General features: G+C 39.0%; 1 protein-coding gene across 2 annotated transcripts in view; it reads left to right on the top strand.

Annotated features, from left to right (window-relative positions):
• Positions 1 to 17,605, top strand: part of lamb2l (laminin, beta 2-like) — a 52,868-nt gene that overhangs the window by 11,863 nt on the left and 23,400 nt on the right. The window contains exons 1-6 of one of the 2 annotated variants that reach the window (XM_003456969.5): positions 880 to 1,168; positions 3,122 to 3,189; positions 10,820 to 10,989; positions 15,272 to 15,407; positions 16,465 to 16,538; positions 16,767 to 16,955. In XM_003456969.5, coding sequence (XP_003457017.2) covers positions 1,161 to 1,168; positions 3,122 to 3,189; positions 10,820 to 10,989; positions 15,272 to 15,407; positions 16,465 to 16,538; positions 16,767 to 16,955 — 645 coding nt within the window. In that variant the 5' untranslated portion in view covers positions 880 to 1,160. Of the gene's footprint in view, positions 1 to 879; positions 1,169 to 3,121; positions 3,190 to 10,819; positions 10,990 to 15,271; positions 15,408 to 16,464; positions 16,539 to 16,766; positions 16,956 to 17,605 lie in introns of those variants that run through there. The other variant, XM_005477946.4, reaches the window with a different exon arrangement.

Below are 17,605 nucleotides of genomic sequence, written 5' to 3'. Positions count from 1 at the left end.
CAGATTGACAACCTGTCCTCTCGCCCTGACAGCTGGGTTGATAGCTGCATCTATGGATGGATGGGTTAATGCTGCTTACAGGTTTGAAAAGTGAAACCAATGCATGCATATCTTAAACTAACATTGTTTTATGGCAAACAGGGGGACCTCCTCTGGTCGCCAAAAGAAGTTTGTATAGCCTTCATTGTCACATGTCCAAAATGACACACAGGTTAATTTCATTTGGTTTGTAGTCACATTAATGAAAAAAAATTTTTTTCTTTTAATCCCAAAGATGGTTCCTTTATACTTTGAATATATTTCGTCAGTCTCTTTTATGTTATTTAGTCATTTAGTTTGTACAGCACCTGACCTGAATATTTGGGATTTTTACCACAGAAAATTTCCTCTAAAATTCACTCTTCAGTATTTTGGTGGACTTGCTGTCATTTATTGCAGAGACAGGGCTGGTCAGAGTAGATGTGAAAAATTCATCTTCTGGGTAGTTCTTCTTACTAAATGCTGTTATGGAGTCGCCTAGTTTGTATTAAGCTAAAGTGATCAGACTGCCGGTACCACTCTTCTCAGTTTCTTTTGTCATTCTTTTCCTTGTTTTTGACATTAAATTTTCCCTCCTCTTCCATCATCCTCTCTTCTTCCTCTTCCTCATTGAACTGTCCCTCTCGCTCTTTTTCTCTGCCCTCATCTTCCTCTCTCACCATTCACTCTTCCAACTGTCCAGAAGAAAGGGGTGGTGCATTCCAAAAGCCTGGAGACCATTCCCCTCTTTCAGGCAGTGGCCCGTAGAGTGACAGTGGAATTAGAATAAGAATAGCTGCCCATTCACCCCAATGCCCTAGTGAGGGGCTAGAGGGAGAGCAAAAAAGAGGGAGTGGGAGGGACGAGTGGAATGAAGGGGGTCCCTCAGACACGTTGCGTTCCAATTGGCCGGTGGCGTTCCCTGTGTTTTTACATCGCTGCCGTCGGTTGCACTTTCAAGTTTGTTTTACACATTTTGGCGCACATACACACTGCACATGTGCATGCACGCGGAAATGTACACATTGGGGTCCAAGGCTTGAACACGTGCACTGGAATACGGGAATCTACGCACTGTCAGGCGACGTTGGCCTCCAGTGAGCAATTCTGACCACACTGTGCAGGGGAGAGTGAGGTGACCCATGGCTGTGTGAGTACAAGGCTGCTCTCAGTTAGTTGGATTCATCGTGAATATTACACAGTTGTGTTTTTGTTGTTATTTTTTTAAAATAGGTTTTTCATTTGTAAAATATCAGCTAAACTTTGAATACCTTTTTGGGTATTTCTGTAGCTTGTGGCAAAGAGTTCAGATTAAAAGGCAACCTCATGCTGTCGCCCCTCATGTGGGCCACTTGTGTCTAAACTGTAAACTGTTAAAATTTAAGAGTAGTGCTACAGGTTGTGTTTTTCTTTGTTTTAACTCTTACCAAATGGCTTTTCTTAGAATGTAGTTTTGATCAAAACTGTTTATTGTCATCTTCATGCCTCCATGTAGATCTTAGATGGGTAATATTACTGATTGATCAAAATGCCTCTTTGCAAGTCTGCGAAGGCATTATGATTCTTTGCAGATCTTCCCACTCTTAGACTGTGCAGTAAGTGGCCCCTCAGTAACAGGGATCTAGTGTTTTTTGGGACTTTTTTGTTTTGGAAAAAAAAAAAAAGCACATCCATCTTACCTCTGTTGTAAGCCCACGAAGTTTTGTGATTGATGGAAAGATGACTGTATGCCTTCTGCATTAATAACTAGTTTATATGCTCTTGATTTTAAACAAAACACGTAAAAAAAAAAAATAGATTTTTTCTATTATAGATAAAAATCCAGCATTTTGTGTTTCCATTTTTTACTTGAGCAGCCTATCAGCTCCATTGTCTAGAGTAAATAGTGTCACATGTAAAATTCTGGTAGTGTATGAAGCAATACATTATTGCAGTTATAAATGATAAATATACGAACTATTGTCTTTACAATCTAGCTCACCAAGTTGAGTAGTAAGGCTACTGCAGAGGCCCTGGTTCAAATTTATCCCAGGTTGTTTATTGTGTGTCTTCTCCCTTTATGTCTCTCTGCATGGCTGTCTCAATAAAGGCAAAAAGTCTGCATTTAGGCAGCAGTTAAACTGTTCTAAAAGAATATGCATATAACAAAGAAACCCTGCAGACAGTCTCTTTTTACATTGTGTTTATCATGAGAAGCAGACTGCACATAGTAGAAATTTCTCAACCAATATAGAAAACTTGATGCTTTTTCTTCTTTAGAGATAAATAAACTTTTTGTATCCTTTGATATTTTTCACATGCACAAAAAGCATCTCCACCCGTCTGTGTTAAAGTTAACACTAAATATGGCATTGATATTATTTATTTATTTTTAAATGTTGTGTATCTATCTGTTGAATATGTGCACATTACTGAACTGAGTGTTGTGACGGTGCAGGGCACACCCTCGGTGTGCGTGCGTTTGACAGTGTCCCTGTGGGTCGGCAGGCATTTAGTCTTTTTATTGCTAAGCTGAGTGTGAAAAATGCTTCCCAACCAGGACCTGCTTTAAAATATAAACCTGGATTAGCAAGCAAAGTTGAGCTTTCTGGGCAATTCTTTCATATTGAAAACCTTTGTGGGGCAATAAAACCTGTCTCCCTCTTAACTAAGTAGGTTTATGTAGGGTGAAAGAAATCCAGGATGTGACGTGTTTTCTAAATACACTTAGTCTTTTCATTTATTCTGGTCCTCTTGCCTTTTTGATAACCACTTTTACTTATCTCAGAGTAACATTTCTGACTATCTAACATGAGCAATGTAGACACTGGTTGGTTCTTTTCAGTCAAGGCCATCTATCTTTCCCATACTACTACATCACAGCAAAGCCTGGAGGTTGTGTTGTAACATCAGCTGTTACCACAGCACTGAGTAATTATTACTCCAACCAGCCAAGACCATTGTTAAGATCTGTAAGGGACTCCACCACCTGCTTTGACTGACAGTGGTTAATACTCTACTTTAGTGTATGGACAAACAGTGCCTCTGTGTATTGTGGTGTTTTACTGTGGCCTAGATGTTTTATTGATTTCTTTCTCTCACAAATTATTTATGTGTGTTACAGGCAAAGAGACAGCCTGTTGTCCATCATGATGCCCATCATGAATGTTCATCTGAGTCTCCTCATGCTGGGTGAGTAGAAGTCAGACATGTGTTTAGTTTTTTTCTGTGGGGTGAACAAATTCCTCGACCTGTATAATAAGTACCGAGCTCTCTTAGCAAGAGCTCTGGTGTGTAGTGACCAGGATAGAGTGTTTATTATCTGTACTCCCAGGAGTTACCATCTCCACTATCAATGTGTTGATAAGGAGTGGTGTGTTACCGTCCTGGCTCCTCCTGAAGTCGACAATGATTCTTTGATTACTTTCAAGAACAGCATCTGCATGTTTGTGTTTTTATCATCCAGATGTGCTTGGCTCTGTTGTATTACAGAGGAGATGGCATCTTCTGTAAAGTGATTTGAGCGGTATGCAAACTGTAGTGGATCAAATGCAGGAGGGAGGCTGGAGACAATGTGTCTCTCACAGCACGTCATCATAAAAAGAATGCTGTGGGGCAGTAGTCATGTGACTGTGGGTTTTTTGAGCACTAGAATGATACCAGGAGTCTTAAAGCAGGAAGGTACAACAGTGGTCCAGCAACAAATTGAAGATGACTGTGAGAACTGACGTTAGCCGGTCATTACCGTCCCTGAGCCCCTGTCCTGGCATATTAGGACTGCTTATGTTCACTCTCCTCAAGGTCTTTCAGACATAAGTTGTTGTAAGATTGATTGTCTGTTCATGGTATGTTTTAATCTAATCTAGTTTATCTTGTTAAATAGGTAAATAGTGGAGAAAGGTGTTTTTGTGTGTACGAGGAGAATGGGGCTGGGGCAATTGTCTCTGCCAGTCTTTCTGTAAAGTCACTGCATGCCACTTCCTCATAGGTCATTAATAAGAAGTGAGTTTACTTTATAGTAACAGCCGATGACTTAGGCATTAAAATATTTCCTTTATTGTCATATTCTAAGTAAATTTAACACCAGAACCACAGGTTCAGAATAGACAGTGTACACTTGTGATGAATTCCCTCTCTGAGAGAAAATTTTTTGAGGTTTTTCTTTATTTTCCTGTAGACACACTGAAATGTTTGTTTAGAATGGAAATAAAAAAAATTCATGAAATCTGCCATGGTGGTATTTGTGGAATGATAGGCCACTGACAGCAGAGCTAAATCAGACGACTTGCAGGCCTAATAGTATGGTTGTGTGATGGTTTTTAGGGCCACACAAGAGCATAGCCACCATTTCACTTGTAAGATTTATCCCCTGGTTAGTTATGCTGTACTTTTGTAGGTTAAAGAGAAATTGTTTTATATTTTAGCCACTCACACCCATGACATTAAAGACTGATTACATATTTTATGCTTGTCATTCCTAACTCGCCTATTCTCAGGTATGTGGGTCAGTCTCTGTGTTGATTATTAACGGGAGGAAGGAACCATTCATACGTGCTGGGTCAGAAGCTAAACTTTAATAATAGTGAGCAAGAATGACGCATACACAGATGGTACAGATGCTTACAATTGCTGCCACCAGCCAATTGCCCAGCCTGTTTCCCAGCCGCTACGAGTCCTCCATCCTTCTCCTGCAGCATATCTACTCTTCTCTATGAACATGTCCCCCTTATTCAATTGTTATTCACCAAGAGACTGTTTTTTACTGATCGCAATATAGTCCGTACAAACTGTTGATCAAGTATGGAAAATGGAAAATCGTTGGAGAAAACTTGCAGTCACTTTGACATTTCATACAAATATAGCCATTTAAAATGGCCAGCTTATTCATAACAGAACAGCGGTGGATCCTTGACCGATCCCAACTGTGACGCTGTCAGCACTGATCCCGTAGAGCAGGGATGTCAAACTCCAGTCCTCGAGGGCTGGTGTCCTAAAACACACCTGAATAAAATGAGTAGGTCATTAGCAAGACTTTATAGAACTTGACTGCAAGCTGAGGTGATAATCCAGCCATTTGATTCATGTTACGGCAGCTTATGAGTGAATGAACATGGTGCAATAAAAGCACTTTGAGAAGGACATTTTTCCAAAAACTTACATTTACTTACATTTATTTAAATTTACTTGAGTAAGGCTAGGGGTTGCCACCTCAACATGCCTTTCTAATGACCTTCTAATTTTATTCAGGTTTGTTACAGGAGGGACACATTTAAAAGTTTCAGGACACTGGCCCTCGAGGACTGGAGTTTGACACACCTGCCATAGAGGGATGATGGGCTGATCTGACTGCGATAAGATTTCATAACCCCAGTTCAACCCATGCTTATGCTGGCTAATGCAATTCTAGAATTTTAGTGCAATCACCCCTCTTTCGATTTTGTGTTAATTTAGAAGCAGGAAATTAGAGATCATACAGATCTTTATGTATTTGACACATTGCCGCAGTTTAACTGATTGGTTTGTATCATCTGGCTTCATGGATATAAGCTGGGTATCATCTGCATAGCAAAGAAAATGTATCCTATGGGTTCTGATAATATTGCCTAAGGGAAGCATTGTGTAAATGGAAGTGGTCCCAGCACAGACTCCTGTGGAACTTTGTGACTAACTTCTGTGTATGTGTAAGAATTGCATGCACAAATTGGAGTCTATTACATGGATATGATTCAGACTACTGAAGCGCAATTCCTTTAAATCCATCTCTGTAGTAGAATATTGTGGTCAGCAGTATTGAATGTCTAACAGGACAAGCACAGAAATGAGTCTGCTGTCAGATTCTATAAGAAGATCATTAATATTCTTCACTAGTGCTGTTTCTGTCACGGTTTGCCGGGGCAAGCTGTGTGGGAATAATTAGGACCAGGAAGCGGCAGCTCAGGTGCAGGTGAGTATTTATTAACGAAGGAAATACAAACAACAAAGGCACTGGGAATATGAAACTAGAACCTAAACTGGGCAACACTAACAAAACAAACCAGAAACGAAGACGCAGGGAGGTCCCGGGAAATACACATGGAGAGACGCAGGGAGACCGAGGGGAAACAACACAGTATGACGGAGGGGACTAACGCAGGCGAACCAGCAACGACTAAGACAGAAGACACGACTTAAAAACACTCAGAGAACAAAGGGAGATTACACACAGGTGGGAGACACAGCTGGGAGTGATAACGTGACGAGACTAGGGAGGCAAACTGAAAACACTCACATAAGACACAGACCTTCACAATAAAACAGGAACTAATACATGCAAGGACACAGACTACGAAGCGCGGACATAACATAGGAAAACATGGCAGAACAGAATAAAACCTAAACAGAGGAAGAGCAGCACTGAAATTACAATAAAAGAAAAACACAAAACGCCGGGTCAAAGGACCCAGGATCATGACAGTTTCTGTACTAAGATGAATTCTGAAATTTCAGTTAGCTCAGTTAGCTGTTTTACAACTACTCTGTCATTTTTGATAGTGTAAGTTTTAAGTATAAAGGTAGGCACTGCACAGCTGTATTATTTGTCACCTAATTTTATTAATAGAGGGCAGTTATAGCCCTCTATTATAGCCCTCTGTTTTCTGAGACCAAAATAACTGGTGAAGTTGGTACTAAACACTACAATCATTATAATAAGATTCTTCAATGCAATCAGCCACAGTCACACAGTAATTGTGGGTACTGTGAGTATAAATGCATTTGCAAATACATATACAGTAATAAAAAAAAAAGTCCTCAACAATACACATGCTGAAGTCTTACATGCTAGTCAGGGCAGGTAAAAGCAAAGTGTCTGCAGCCCACACAAAGAGAAAGATCAGACATGACACGCTATTGTCATGTCTGAGGTGCTAGAAGCATCTCAAAAATTAGTCTGCATAGGATGATGACTTTGCCTTGTAATTACCAAAGCAAACACAATTTTCTTACACAGATTGAGGAAAGACATTAGTCAGAGCACTTTTGAGAGTGGCTTATATTCAGTAGCATTCTTTGCATGTGTGGTCTCCTTCAAAACGCAAACTCAGTCATTAATTAAAACACAGGCTAAATCAGTACTGAGGTATACATGCCTAGACAGAGTGTTGGGAGAGGATCTCTTGGCACATTTTAATGCTGCTTTTATCATAGTCTCTATCAGTCTTTATATTTCCAATAAAAGTGTCGTTATCGTGCCAAATTTTCCCTTTTAAAAAAATTCCCCTTTTTGAAAACCTGATGTAGGTAATTATCAGAGTACATTAAATGCACATTTTTTTTTCTTTGCACAGTTCTGGTGTTTGGAGCACTCTGATCACCAAACACTAGAGGGACTTGACTCAATTTTAATTTGGATCCTCATATTTTGTTTTACTTTAAAGCCAAATTTATTACAATGTCTGTCAAGAGGATTTCCATGTACAGTGTTTTATGGTGCCTCACCTTGGGCAGGTTATTTGATCATACCTTTAAAGTGAGGTCAGGTGAAACTCAGTTATACCTCTTAGTCATATTCTGTGTGTCTGTATTGTTAAATAGTTTTCAGAGTAGTGAACTGGAACATAACTCTAATTTTCAGCCGCACCACAGACAAATATAAAGTTTAAGGTTTTTCTGCTTCTGAAAGAATTTAATCTTTTTATTTAAGCTTAAAAACACGGTTTACCTTCCTGTATGTATGTAAGTGTGTTTTATGTTTGTCCAGGGTGTGTCTGCTCTTTATCAGCAGTCCACAGGTTTGCCTTGCAGCATGTTTTTGTACATTTCTGTATGTGACCACTGTACATGTTGTGGCATTTTAAACTTAAACCTCTTTTCTTTTGCTTTAATGTGCTCTTCATGCAATGCCAGTATGCTAAAAGCTTATTGTGTATTTCCTGGTATATTATAGTAGAATAGTCTGTAGTACCGCCAGGCATTGTTAATGTTTTACTGGAATTCAGAAAATCTTCCTCTGTTAATCTTGTACTTGAACCGATTCCAAGGCATTGTGTATGTGTCTGTGTGTACAGAGAGAATGGAAGAGCTGTAGTCTTTGTTCCTTTGGCCTGAGTCAACTAGAAAATCTTTAGGTTTTGAAAGCAAATATTTAACGTAAAATGAGTTCCACAGTTGTCTTTTCAGCTGCAAAATGAAATTGCGATACTCTACAGTATGCATACTAAGCATACAAAAGGATTTTCCCAGTTTTAATCTGGAACAAATCATGGGATCTTGATCTGCAGTTTACTTTTTGAAGATCTAATGAGGAAACCTGACCTTCAGCTGAGAGCCAGTTACATTGTCACTACTGTGATTCTCTCACTGAAACTTCAGAAGAGCAGTCTGATGCCTAAGTGTTTTGGCTTGTGAATCGAATATGAAGATCCGCTACTGTAACAATATCTCTGTCTTTAAAGTGGAAATGCACCACTTATTTCACTGAATACAGTATTTTTTAACACAAAACATCTGCACCTTTTGTTCATTACAGCTGAAATTATCTGTTGTTACCCTTGTCGCAATACACACACACAAACACACATATGTATACATACATATACATATATATATATATATGTATATATGCATGTATATACATATATATATGTATAGATATGGAGAGAGAGAGAGAGATAATGAAGTGAATTGTTAGTATGTCTCTGGCCTATAAACCATTGGTTATCCAATGGTTTATAGGCCAGAGACATACTAACATACTAACCAATCTGGGTAAGGGAGCAGTGTCCTTTGTAGCCAGTAAGATCAGTAACAGATTTGTCTTTTTTTATAGTTCCTAAATACCAGAGGCCATGATGAAACTTTAGTTTACATTCATTTGATAAGCTGTTATTCCCCAGCATGATCTAACAAATCTCTAAGGTCTTCTTCTAATGCCAGGAATGTTTGGTTTTGTCAGTCTTCCAGTGCTTTAATGATGTTTAGGGAGGCTTGTATGCAGGCTCACTTAGCCTGTCTTGTCATGCTTTGTACAGAACTAATCCAAAGCATTTTAGAGTGCCATTTGTTGTCTGTCTCAGAAACTTGCAGTCTGTTAATGATGATGCAGAGATATTCTGTGTTAAGAAAAATAACCTGACGTCTGACAGTCTCTGGGAATTCTCATGCCATTTTTCACACTATCGCAACGCTATTGATGATTGATGTGAACACAGAATGAAACTACTAATCACTATTCTTGTGATTTACTGCATGTACTGCTTGAATAAACCTGTCGGGATGTCTTTGTCTTGTCTCCCTTCCCTCACCCCAACCGCCCAGATGCCTGCTCCTCCCTCAGGCTGGTTCTGCTGAATGTTTCTTCTTGTTAGAAGGGAGTTTTCCTTCCCACTGTTGCCAAAATGCTTGCTCATAGGGGGTCATATGATTTTTGGGGTTTTCTCTGTTTTCTTTGTGTTATTGTAGGGTCTTTACCTTACAATATAAAGGGCCTTGAGGCAACTGTTGTTGTGACTATATAAATACATTGAATAATCAGGTGTACAGGGGTTCCTAATAAAGTGCCTGGTTACTGTCAGTCACATTAGAGAGGATGCTTTTGAGTCCATTTTAAACCATCTATATCTTTCCTGTTTGCTTTCTTTAGATCAACAGCATGAACAGCTATCTCTCATCTTTTATGTCTCTGTGCTCTGAGATTATCAAGCTTTGGCTTTTTCTTTAAATCAGACAAGAACGACATGTTTTTTTTATTCAAAAGTGTGACAAGAAAAGTAGAACTCAAAAAAAGAAAACAGTTTGACAGTGTGCATAATGGAACACATTCAAATACACAAAAACAGATGGGAATGATAGAAACTGGACCATAAACTGATTACATTTTTAAGAACTGTTATCAACACATATACTGAACTAGGATAGACAGTGCATTTGATTGTGAGTAGCAACCTCCAGAGCTTAAAAATATCAATGCAAACATAGCAAAAACTGCAATTTCTGCATTTACCACCTGAGTCTAAAAGTGAGTCAATCCCTATAGACTGCCATGTTAAAGTGCCGAGCTTTACACAATTAAAAATAATGATCACATTATAAGAAATTCATTGTTTGTCCCCTTTATAAAAACACTTTCAAATAACCTATCTGTGTGAAAAATTGCTTTAAGGTTAGGGGCATGACTGGTTTAGCTGATAGCTTTCTAATGAAACTCTCCTCAGAGTCAGTCAGGACACTGAACTGGGCCTTTTCAACATGTCTGTCCCTTTTTGAGCAGTTGTAAATGATGTCTCTCACAAATAATATGGTCTTCTTGGTGGTAGAGAAATCCAGAAATACTGGTATTTTATTAATCTTTTACCTATCAGAAGTGGCTAATATATACATCACCATTGCATTATGGATGTGCACATTATGGGCTTATTAGTATTAGTTAATAACCAATCCACCCTCTTGTCCAAATCCGGTCACTTGTGGTTAAAGCCCTCAGACACAAGCCAAAACGCTCACACTGATGCTTCAAAACATGATAAACTAGTTGTTGAAAGCATGCTGACTGTGCCCATCCCTTTAGACAAAGTTTCCAACATGACTTCCTGTAGATTCAAGCCATCAAAAGGTCTAGTTTGCTCATATGTGATTCAAAGCAGAAGTTTACTTGGCAGTAAAGAAGTAAACTTTATGACTGTTTAATTCTTTCCAGCTTTCTGGGGGGCAATTTGAGATTTGTGATTCTTTTTAATATAAGAAAAATATCTAAATTAGTGGAAACATTGTTAGTGTGAAGCTGACTGTGATTAATGATTCTGATGATTCTGTTTTCTGTTTCTACCATCCATTCCTCCATGGCCAGCTGTCTGTGTATTTGGACAAGAGCTCCCATCAAGCCCTCATGGCTGCACTGAGGGAAGCTGTTACCCTGCAACAGGAAACCTCCTGATTGGACGTGCTGTCAATCTAACGGCCACCTCTACTTGCGGCCTTAATGGACCAGAGCGATATTGTATTGTCAGTCATCTGCAGGTCAGTCACACACAAACTCCTGAATGTAAAGTGTAAAGAGCGAATACAAAGAGCACACCCACATTCATTCTGTGCATGAATTGGGAATAAGTGGTAATAGCTTCTCATTATATTTGAAGATCCAGGTAATGACAGACCACATAAGTACATCATTTTCTTCCTTTATTTGAATTTACCAATTGATTTTTCTACAGCTGTTTTTTTTTTTTTATATGCACTCTGCTTGACTCTCATTTCACTATCACTCATCACATTGCCATTTCCCTCACAATACATGGCAGACTGAATAGTGCAAAGAAAAATGAGTTGGCATGTTCTGTCTATAACACATTCATCCATCTTCATGTTCCCTCTGCACTACTCCATCTTCAATTGTTCATTTGTCTGTTTGTTTGCAGCCTTGTTTCAATGAGCAACACTCGCTACACAGGCCCCAGGTGTAGATACACAAGTCAGCCACACCTTCTTTACCTATATGCTTTCACCTCTCTCTTTCTATTTTTTGTATGTTTTTTTTTGTGGAGCAATACTAATACACACGTATATGATGAGGATGTTTTAGTGAAATAAAGCAGCTGCAGTTATTCGGGACAAAATGATGTTATAGTGTTCATTTCTGCAACGTGCAACTTTTTTTTTTCTGTTTACAATAATACGTCTCCCAGCATGTTCACCATGCTGTTGTCATTCACGCTGCCTGCATTCATGCATTTCCGTGTGTCTGCATGTATGTGCCTGCTCTTCCTTTGCCTCAGGGTAGGAATATTCACCGCATTCAACTTCCAGCTCAGCAAGACAGCCTTCTACTGCAGTGATAGGAAGGGTACAGGGTTCAGATTGTAATCAGTCACAGTATTTAATGTGTGTTTATGCTGCTTGTGTTTTTGACTCAGTGCTTTTGAGTTGTGGACTTTCAAGTTCTGTTTATTATTCATTGTTCTCTGTTGATTGTTAGCTTGAGCTTCATTTCTTTAGTTTTTATCACCCCTCAGCTGTAAAAGGCTGGTGGGGTTTTGTTTTCGGGCAAGTGGCTAGGATACCTATGTTTGCAAATCCGATAACTTGAGAACGAGGTGACGTAGGAGCTTCAAATTGGTACCATAGCTGCATCTACTAAAAATCTCTGAGAAATTTGAATCTCAGTGACTACTAGGGCGCTTAGGTGTAGCACTGGTGGTTCTTATGCAGGTTTTCTGTACTGCGATGGTTGTTCACTTCGCTTTTTCTTTATTTTTATTTCTGTTGGCTGTAAAAAATCTTACAAATTGTATTTTTCTCTAAGAGTTAAAATATGATCCAAAACAGGACACCTGTTTGATGACCTTGTATAATATTTGTACATAGACTAATTCTCTGTTTGAGTTATGTATGTCCAGGAGGAGACACAGATCCCTTTGGGGTTGTGTCAGGAAGGTATGAAGGAGCATGAGGGCCAAAGACATTAAATTAAGTACAGTAATAAAATACATTTTTGTTTTTTGCAAGTAGAAATTAATTTCACTGGATTTTTAAAATTGTAATCTTTTCACAATTAATATAAATTTTGATAATAACGTTAAGATTTCCATCACCTCTTTCATGGGATTGCATAGGGGGAATCCCTGGATTACCTTAGCAGGTGGATAACCAACTTTGTGTGACTGCTTATCGTGATTGCTGAGTTTAGTGTAAGTGAATCCAGATAACAGAAAAATACCCTGGTCGTGTTGAACTTGTGTTGTAGTTCAGGGCCTTGTTCATCATTTCCCCCCGAGCTGTGTTTTATTTCTCTAAAAATGAACACTGGTTAGTGTATGTATTAGTTTAAATTGCTTCAGTTGCCCTTTGTTATTCATTGCACTGTTTGTCCACTGTTGAGTTCCCTTTTTATCTTCTGTTTGCATTTGTAGGCATTGTTTTTCTTTTTTTGTTGGATTTCTGCCTCAAAAAGGTTTGTTTATTATGCTTATTATTTTGGGTTTACCTTCACACACAAACATGACACAGAGACCGGATTACACTTGTTCCACTTTGCGTCATTGAAGATGCAACTGCATTTAGGAGCTGCACTCACACCAGTTGTATTAAAGACTTTCAGAAATTGAGAAGAAAAAGGTCTAAAAGGAGACAAGAATGCAGGGAAGGAAGAATGTCAAAGAGAGAAGATTGTGTGCAGGAGACAGGATAATGTCAATTTCAGACGTGGTGCTGAGGTAAAAAGAAACAAGAATGATGAATCAAAGTGGTAGTTCATTTTAAAAAAGTAAAACCAGCTCTGTATCATAGCAAAACAATGTTTTCGAATCATCATAGGTGGGTGCATTGCTGACCACGACTGACTAATTAGAGATAAATTGGAGCAGATCACAGGGAGTGAGGTTCATCAGCTACAGCTTTAAAGTGTTTTTGAAATGTTTTGTCCTCACATAGCCTTCCACAAAATGTCAGGTTTGTGCTACTTGGCTGGATCCAATTTGGGTATAAAAAAAAGAATTCAGTTCAGTTATTCGGTAATTCTTCATTATACAGGCTGACGTGTTGTTCACAGGGTAAGACACAGGGTTACCTTCTGTTTTAAGGCTACCAGGCTACCAGCTCCCTACCAGGATAAAGGGAGGCTACCAGCTCCCTTTATCCTGTACAGATCTCCCACCACCGTCACCAAAACACCCCCAAACCATAACATTTCTATGCTTGCTGGAAAGATAACCATTCTTGTAATGGCGGGCCTCAGATATGTTAGTTTTCCTCTTGCTTATTAGCTCAGGGCCTTCTCATTCTATTTTTGTTATAGTCATTTTGAAGTTTTGGTTATTACCTACATGTACTAGTCTTTATCTTATAAAACCAAAGGAAAAACCCAACAATATTCTAAAGACCTCCACATGGTATAATGATACCTGCAGAGGTAGTGGGTTGAAGTACCTACCAGCGCTCATTCAGTCAAATCATTGCTTTAAAAAAAATCAGCACAACAGTTTTTCAGTTTTTAAAAAGTAATTAGAAAAGGTTGTTTTATAAAGATTATAATTAGCCTTTCAAATTATAAACTTGCATAAGAAAACACAATGTGACTCTGGAATACTGGAGTGATAACTGCTAAAAATTTGCTTCAGTATGTCAAAGTAAGAAGAATGGACATTGCTAAGTCACCTGGGCAGTAGTGTGCACATATATATCCATGTGCATGTGCACACATATACATCCAAATTGAAATAGGGTGTATGTGTGAATGGATACACGCACGCTATATCCAGCATGCCTTCTTTTCAATTCTCAGCCAGGTCTCATTAACAGCCATGCTGTTGTTAGCAGCTTAATCGCCCTTGACAACCTAATTTAGCAGCTCTGGAATCTACTGTTTCTCTTGCCAACGTACCCTCATCGTCCAAATCTGGTGTGCCCTCTTTCCCTCCATGTACTCCCCTTTTTATGGCCCCTCTCAAATTAAGCTCTTTTTTTGCTCTTTCTCAGCATCTCTCTCACTCCCTGGATCCCTTAACTCACCACCTCTCTTCCAAGCACATTTGTCCTTCATCCCTGGTGCTCTTTGAGACTCCTTCGCTGCAGATTCTCTGCTCTTATCTCCATCTTTCACTGTCTGCTTTTTTTTAAGCCACCCTTCATTCAAACTCACGCTCTTGACGTTGGTCGTCACATGGTCTTATTTTTCCCAAAATCTCTGATTTCAAGCGTCTACCTTCACTCCTGCCTCATGTGTGTCAGTCTATTTTTTCTTCTTCCTGTACTTTCTCCTCCTATTCATGTCTGTGCTAGTCTTTGACTTTTTTGCAACTCTTTTATGTTGCTTATGCAAAAATTCTGTTACAATGTTAAGCAAAGAGAGCTTCTTTTATTTGTGCATTTCATCCCGTAGTAGTAGCCTGAGATCCTGTTAGATCTCCTGTTGTTGATATACTTTTAGTGAAATGTCCTAATAATATTTGATGGCATTTAGTCAGTGTTAAGGTTTTGCTGAAAGCATGTTCTGTTAACTAAATTTGCCTGAAAAGTAACAATTTGTAATCTCCTCAGATGACAATCAGATGACAATTGGACTTTTCATGTTCGTACATTTAGTACCATGACAGAGAGTTGGCATGCTCCTTCTGATGATGAATGTTGGATTTTTGGCACACTTAAATAGAATGAGGACACTCATTCATGGCCTCCTTCTCTCCTACTTTCTTTGTTTGATGCGTGAAAACTGAAGTAGGCTCGCTTTCTATTTTAACAATTAAACTTTTTTTATAACTTAAATTTGTTATTTTTTAAAAAGAAAACTTTTTTTCTGTTTCCTCAGCAACCAGAGAAGTGTTTTGAGTGCAACTCCCAGCATCCCTACGACCCGAATGTACACTCAAACAGTCACCGCATTGAAAATGTGATCTACCTCACAGACAGCAACGGAGTCAACACCTGGTGGCAATCTGTCCATGGTGTGTATGTGTGTGTGTGAGCATGTATTCATATCTTTGTGGGGACCAACAGCCGTTATGGGGACCAAAATCCTGGTCCCCATAAGTTTGAAGGCATTTTTGAGACTCAAAATGTGGTTTTAGTGACAGGGTTACAATTGGGTTATGGTTAGGTTTAGGGTAAGGGTTAGGATTAGGCATTCATTTTTCATGGTTAGGGTTAGGGTAAGGGGTGAGGGAAACCATTATGTCAATTAGATGTCCCCACAAGATATGAATAGCCGACGTGTGTGTGTGTGTGTGTGTGTGTGTGTGTAATAACGATTAAAAAACAAAACATGACCAGTGTGTTCATTGCTTGCCTCCGTCCTCATATATTTATATATATGTGTGTCTGTGAAGAATATGTTTCCGTAGATTGTGATGCACTGTATGAATAGGACTAGTATTACCTGGGGACCTCTAGTGATGTGCAATAATTATGCAGGTTGTCTGTGATGTTAACCCTGTGTGAATCTGTGATGTATCTGTAAGTTTTCATGTTTCATGTTAATATTTCTACTGCTAAGATCAGCATACTGTGGACACTTCTAAATCAGTCTAACTCTAAATCAAAGTTTGGACAGCATTTTGAAGGCAACTTCAGATTTCTTATGTTTCAGCATGTGGATCCACTTACAGGTAGGCCAAGGTCAAATCTTGAAGGATGATGAGAATGATAACAAGCGTAGCCACAGATGTCAATAGGCCCATATAAAGTACAGACTTTTCTTACTCTGTGTTTTTCTGTTGCCAGAGAAACAGACATGGAAAATTTCTAAATCAGATAAACTCTCCGGGTTGAACTAACCCCACGTCAATAGGTATTACAGCTAGACCAGAATAATACATCTAGACAGCAAAATAGTACGAAGGCAAATGGTCCTTCACAGAAAGGTTTGTACTGATGCTACATTTGTGTTCCTGTGGGAGTAAGAGCAGGACTCTGGTATTTCTCGAATGAGGGAAATCTGAAAAGAAAAAAGGTGAAGCTCTGCAACAGTGAATCAACATTCATCAACAGTTATTTTCTCCACAGGCCAGGAGAGTGTCAGCATCAGACTGAACCTGGAGGCTGAATTCCACTTTACACATCTCATCATGAAGTTTAAGGTACATGCACTTTTCTTTCATGTGTGGGTAGCTCCATGTTTTGTATACCTCTGTTGGATGTGCAATACTGTATGTGTTTAAGCACGTTAAAGGACATAATTCTTCAGGTGTGTGTTTGTTATGTACACTGAGAAGTGTGGTGGCTGCATTCCATCAGGCAGAAATCCTTTATCTGTGTGTACAGCAAATGAAAGGTTCAGATAAATCTTTCGTACTCTGTCTCCTCAGACTTTCCGACCTGCAGCTCTGGTCATTGAGCGTTCAGCTGACTTTGGCCGAACATGGCGTCCCTACCGCTACTATGCCTCCAACTGTACCAGAACCTTCCCCAGCATTCCTGCCAATGGCTTGCACCATGTCAATGACATCATCTGTGAGGAACGCTACTCTGACATCGAACCCTCCACTAATGGAGAGGTAAAAAGTTTAAAAAGTACCTGTAGTAGTAAAGAGGCATGAAGAAGCAGAAGAAAAAAAGTTCAGCACTTTTGCTCTTTGTTACCCTTTCTGCATCTTTCAGATTTAAGCCCACTCAAGGATATACATCTCTGTAGTTTAAGCCTTATGCAAAAAACATAAAATTGAATTTATACAAAAGTACTTTCTTTATATTTCTATATATAGGAAAATGCACAGTAGGCAGCACAGCGATTTATTCAAACGTACAAATATGGTGTATGAGGCAAAGAGTTGAGTATTACTTGTTGACGGACATTCCAAAGTTCTGTTTTGGCTACCTTTTGTTCCATGACAGAGATTCTGTTGGTTGTAGATAATCACCACATAAGACTTGTTCCCACTGATTTTCAGTCCAGTTGTTATGGAATTTGGCATACCTCATCTTTTCTTCTCTGTTTCCCTTCTTTATGATTGGCCTTTTGACAGCCACCCTTCCGCTGACACCATTTCTGAGGAAACCAGTGAATAGTATCAACTAAGCATCAACTAAATGAATGAGCTAGGGCCGATTGTATCTCTCAGGTCTTTGCTGGATTTTTTTTCTCTATTTCTTAAGGATAAGACTTTCAGATGCTGTTCATCTGCTGTAGATAATGTTTTTTAGCCCT

Source organism: Oreochromis niloticus, linkage group LG20 (genome assembly GCF_001858045.2).
Source record: "Oreochromis niloticus isolate F11D_XX linkage group LG20, O_niloticus_UMD_NMBU, whole genome shotgun sequence".
Taxonomy (NCBI): domain Eukaryota; kingdom Metazoa; phylum Chordata; class Actinopteri; order Cichliformes; family Cichlidae; genus Oreochromis; species Oreochromis niloticus.
The sequence above is the reverse complement of the archived record's forward strand: the minus strand, read 5'-3'. Positions and strand labels throughout refer to the sequence as shown.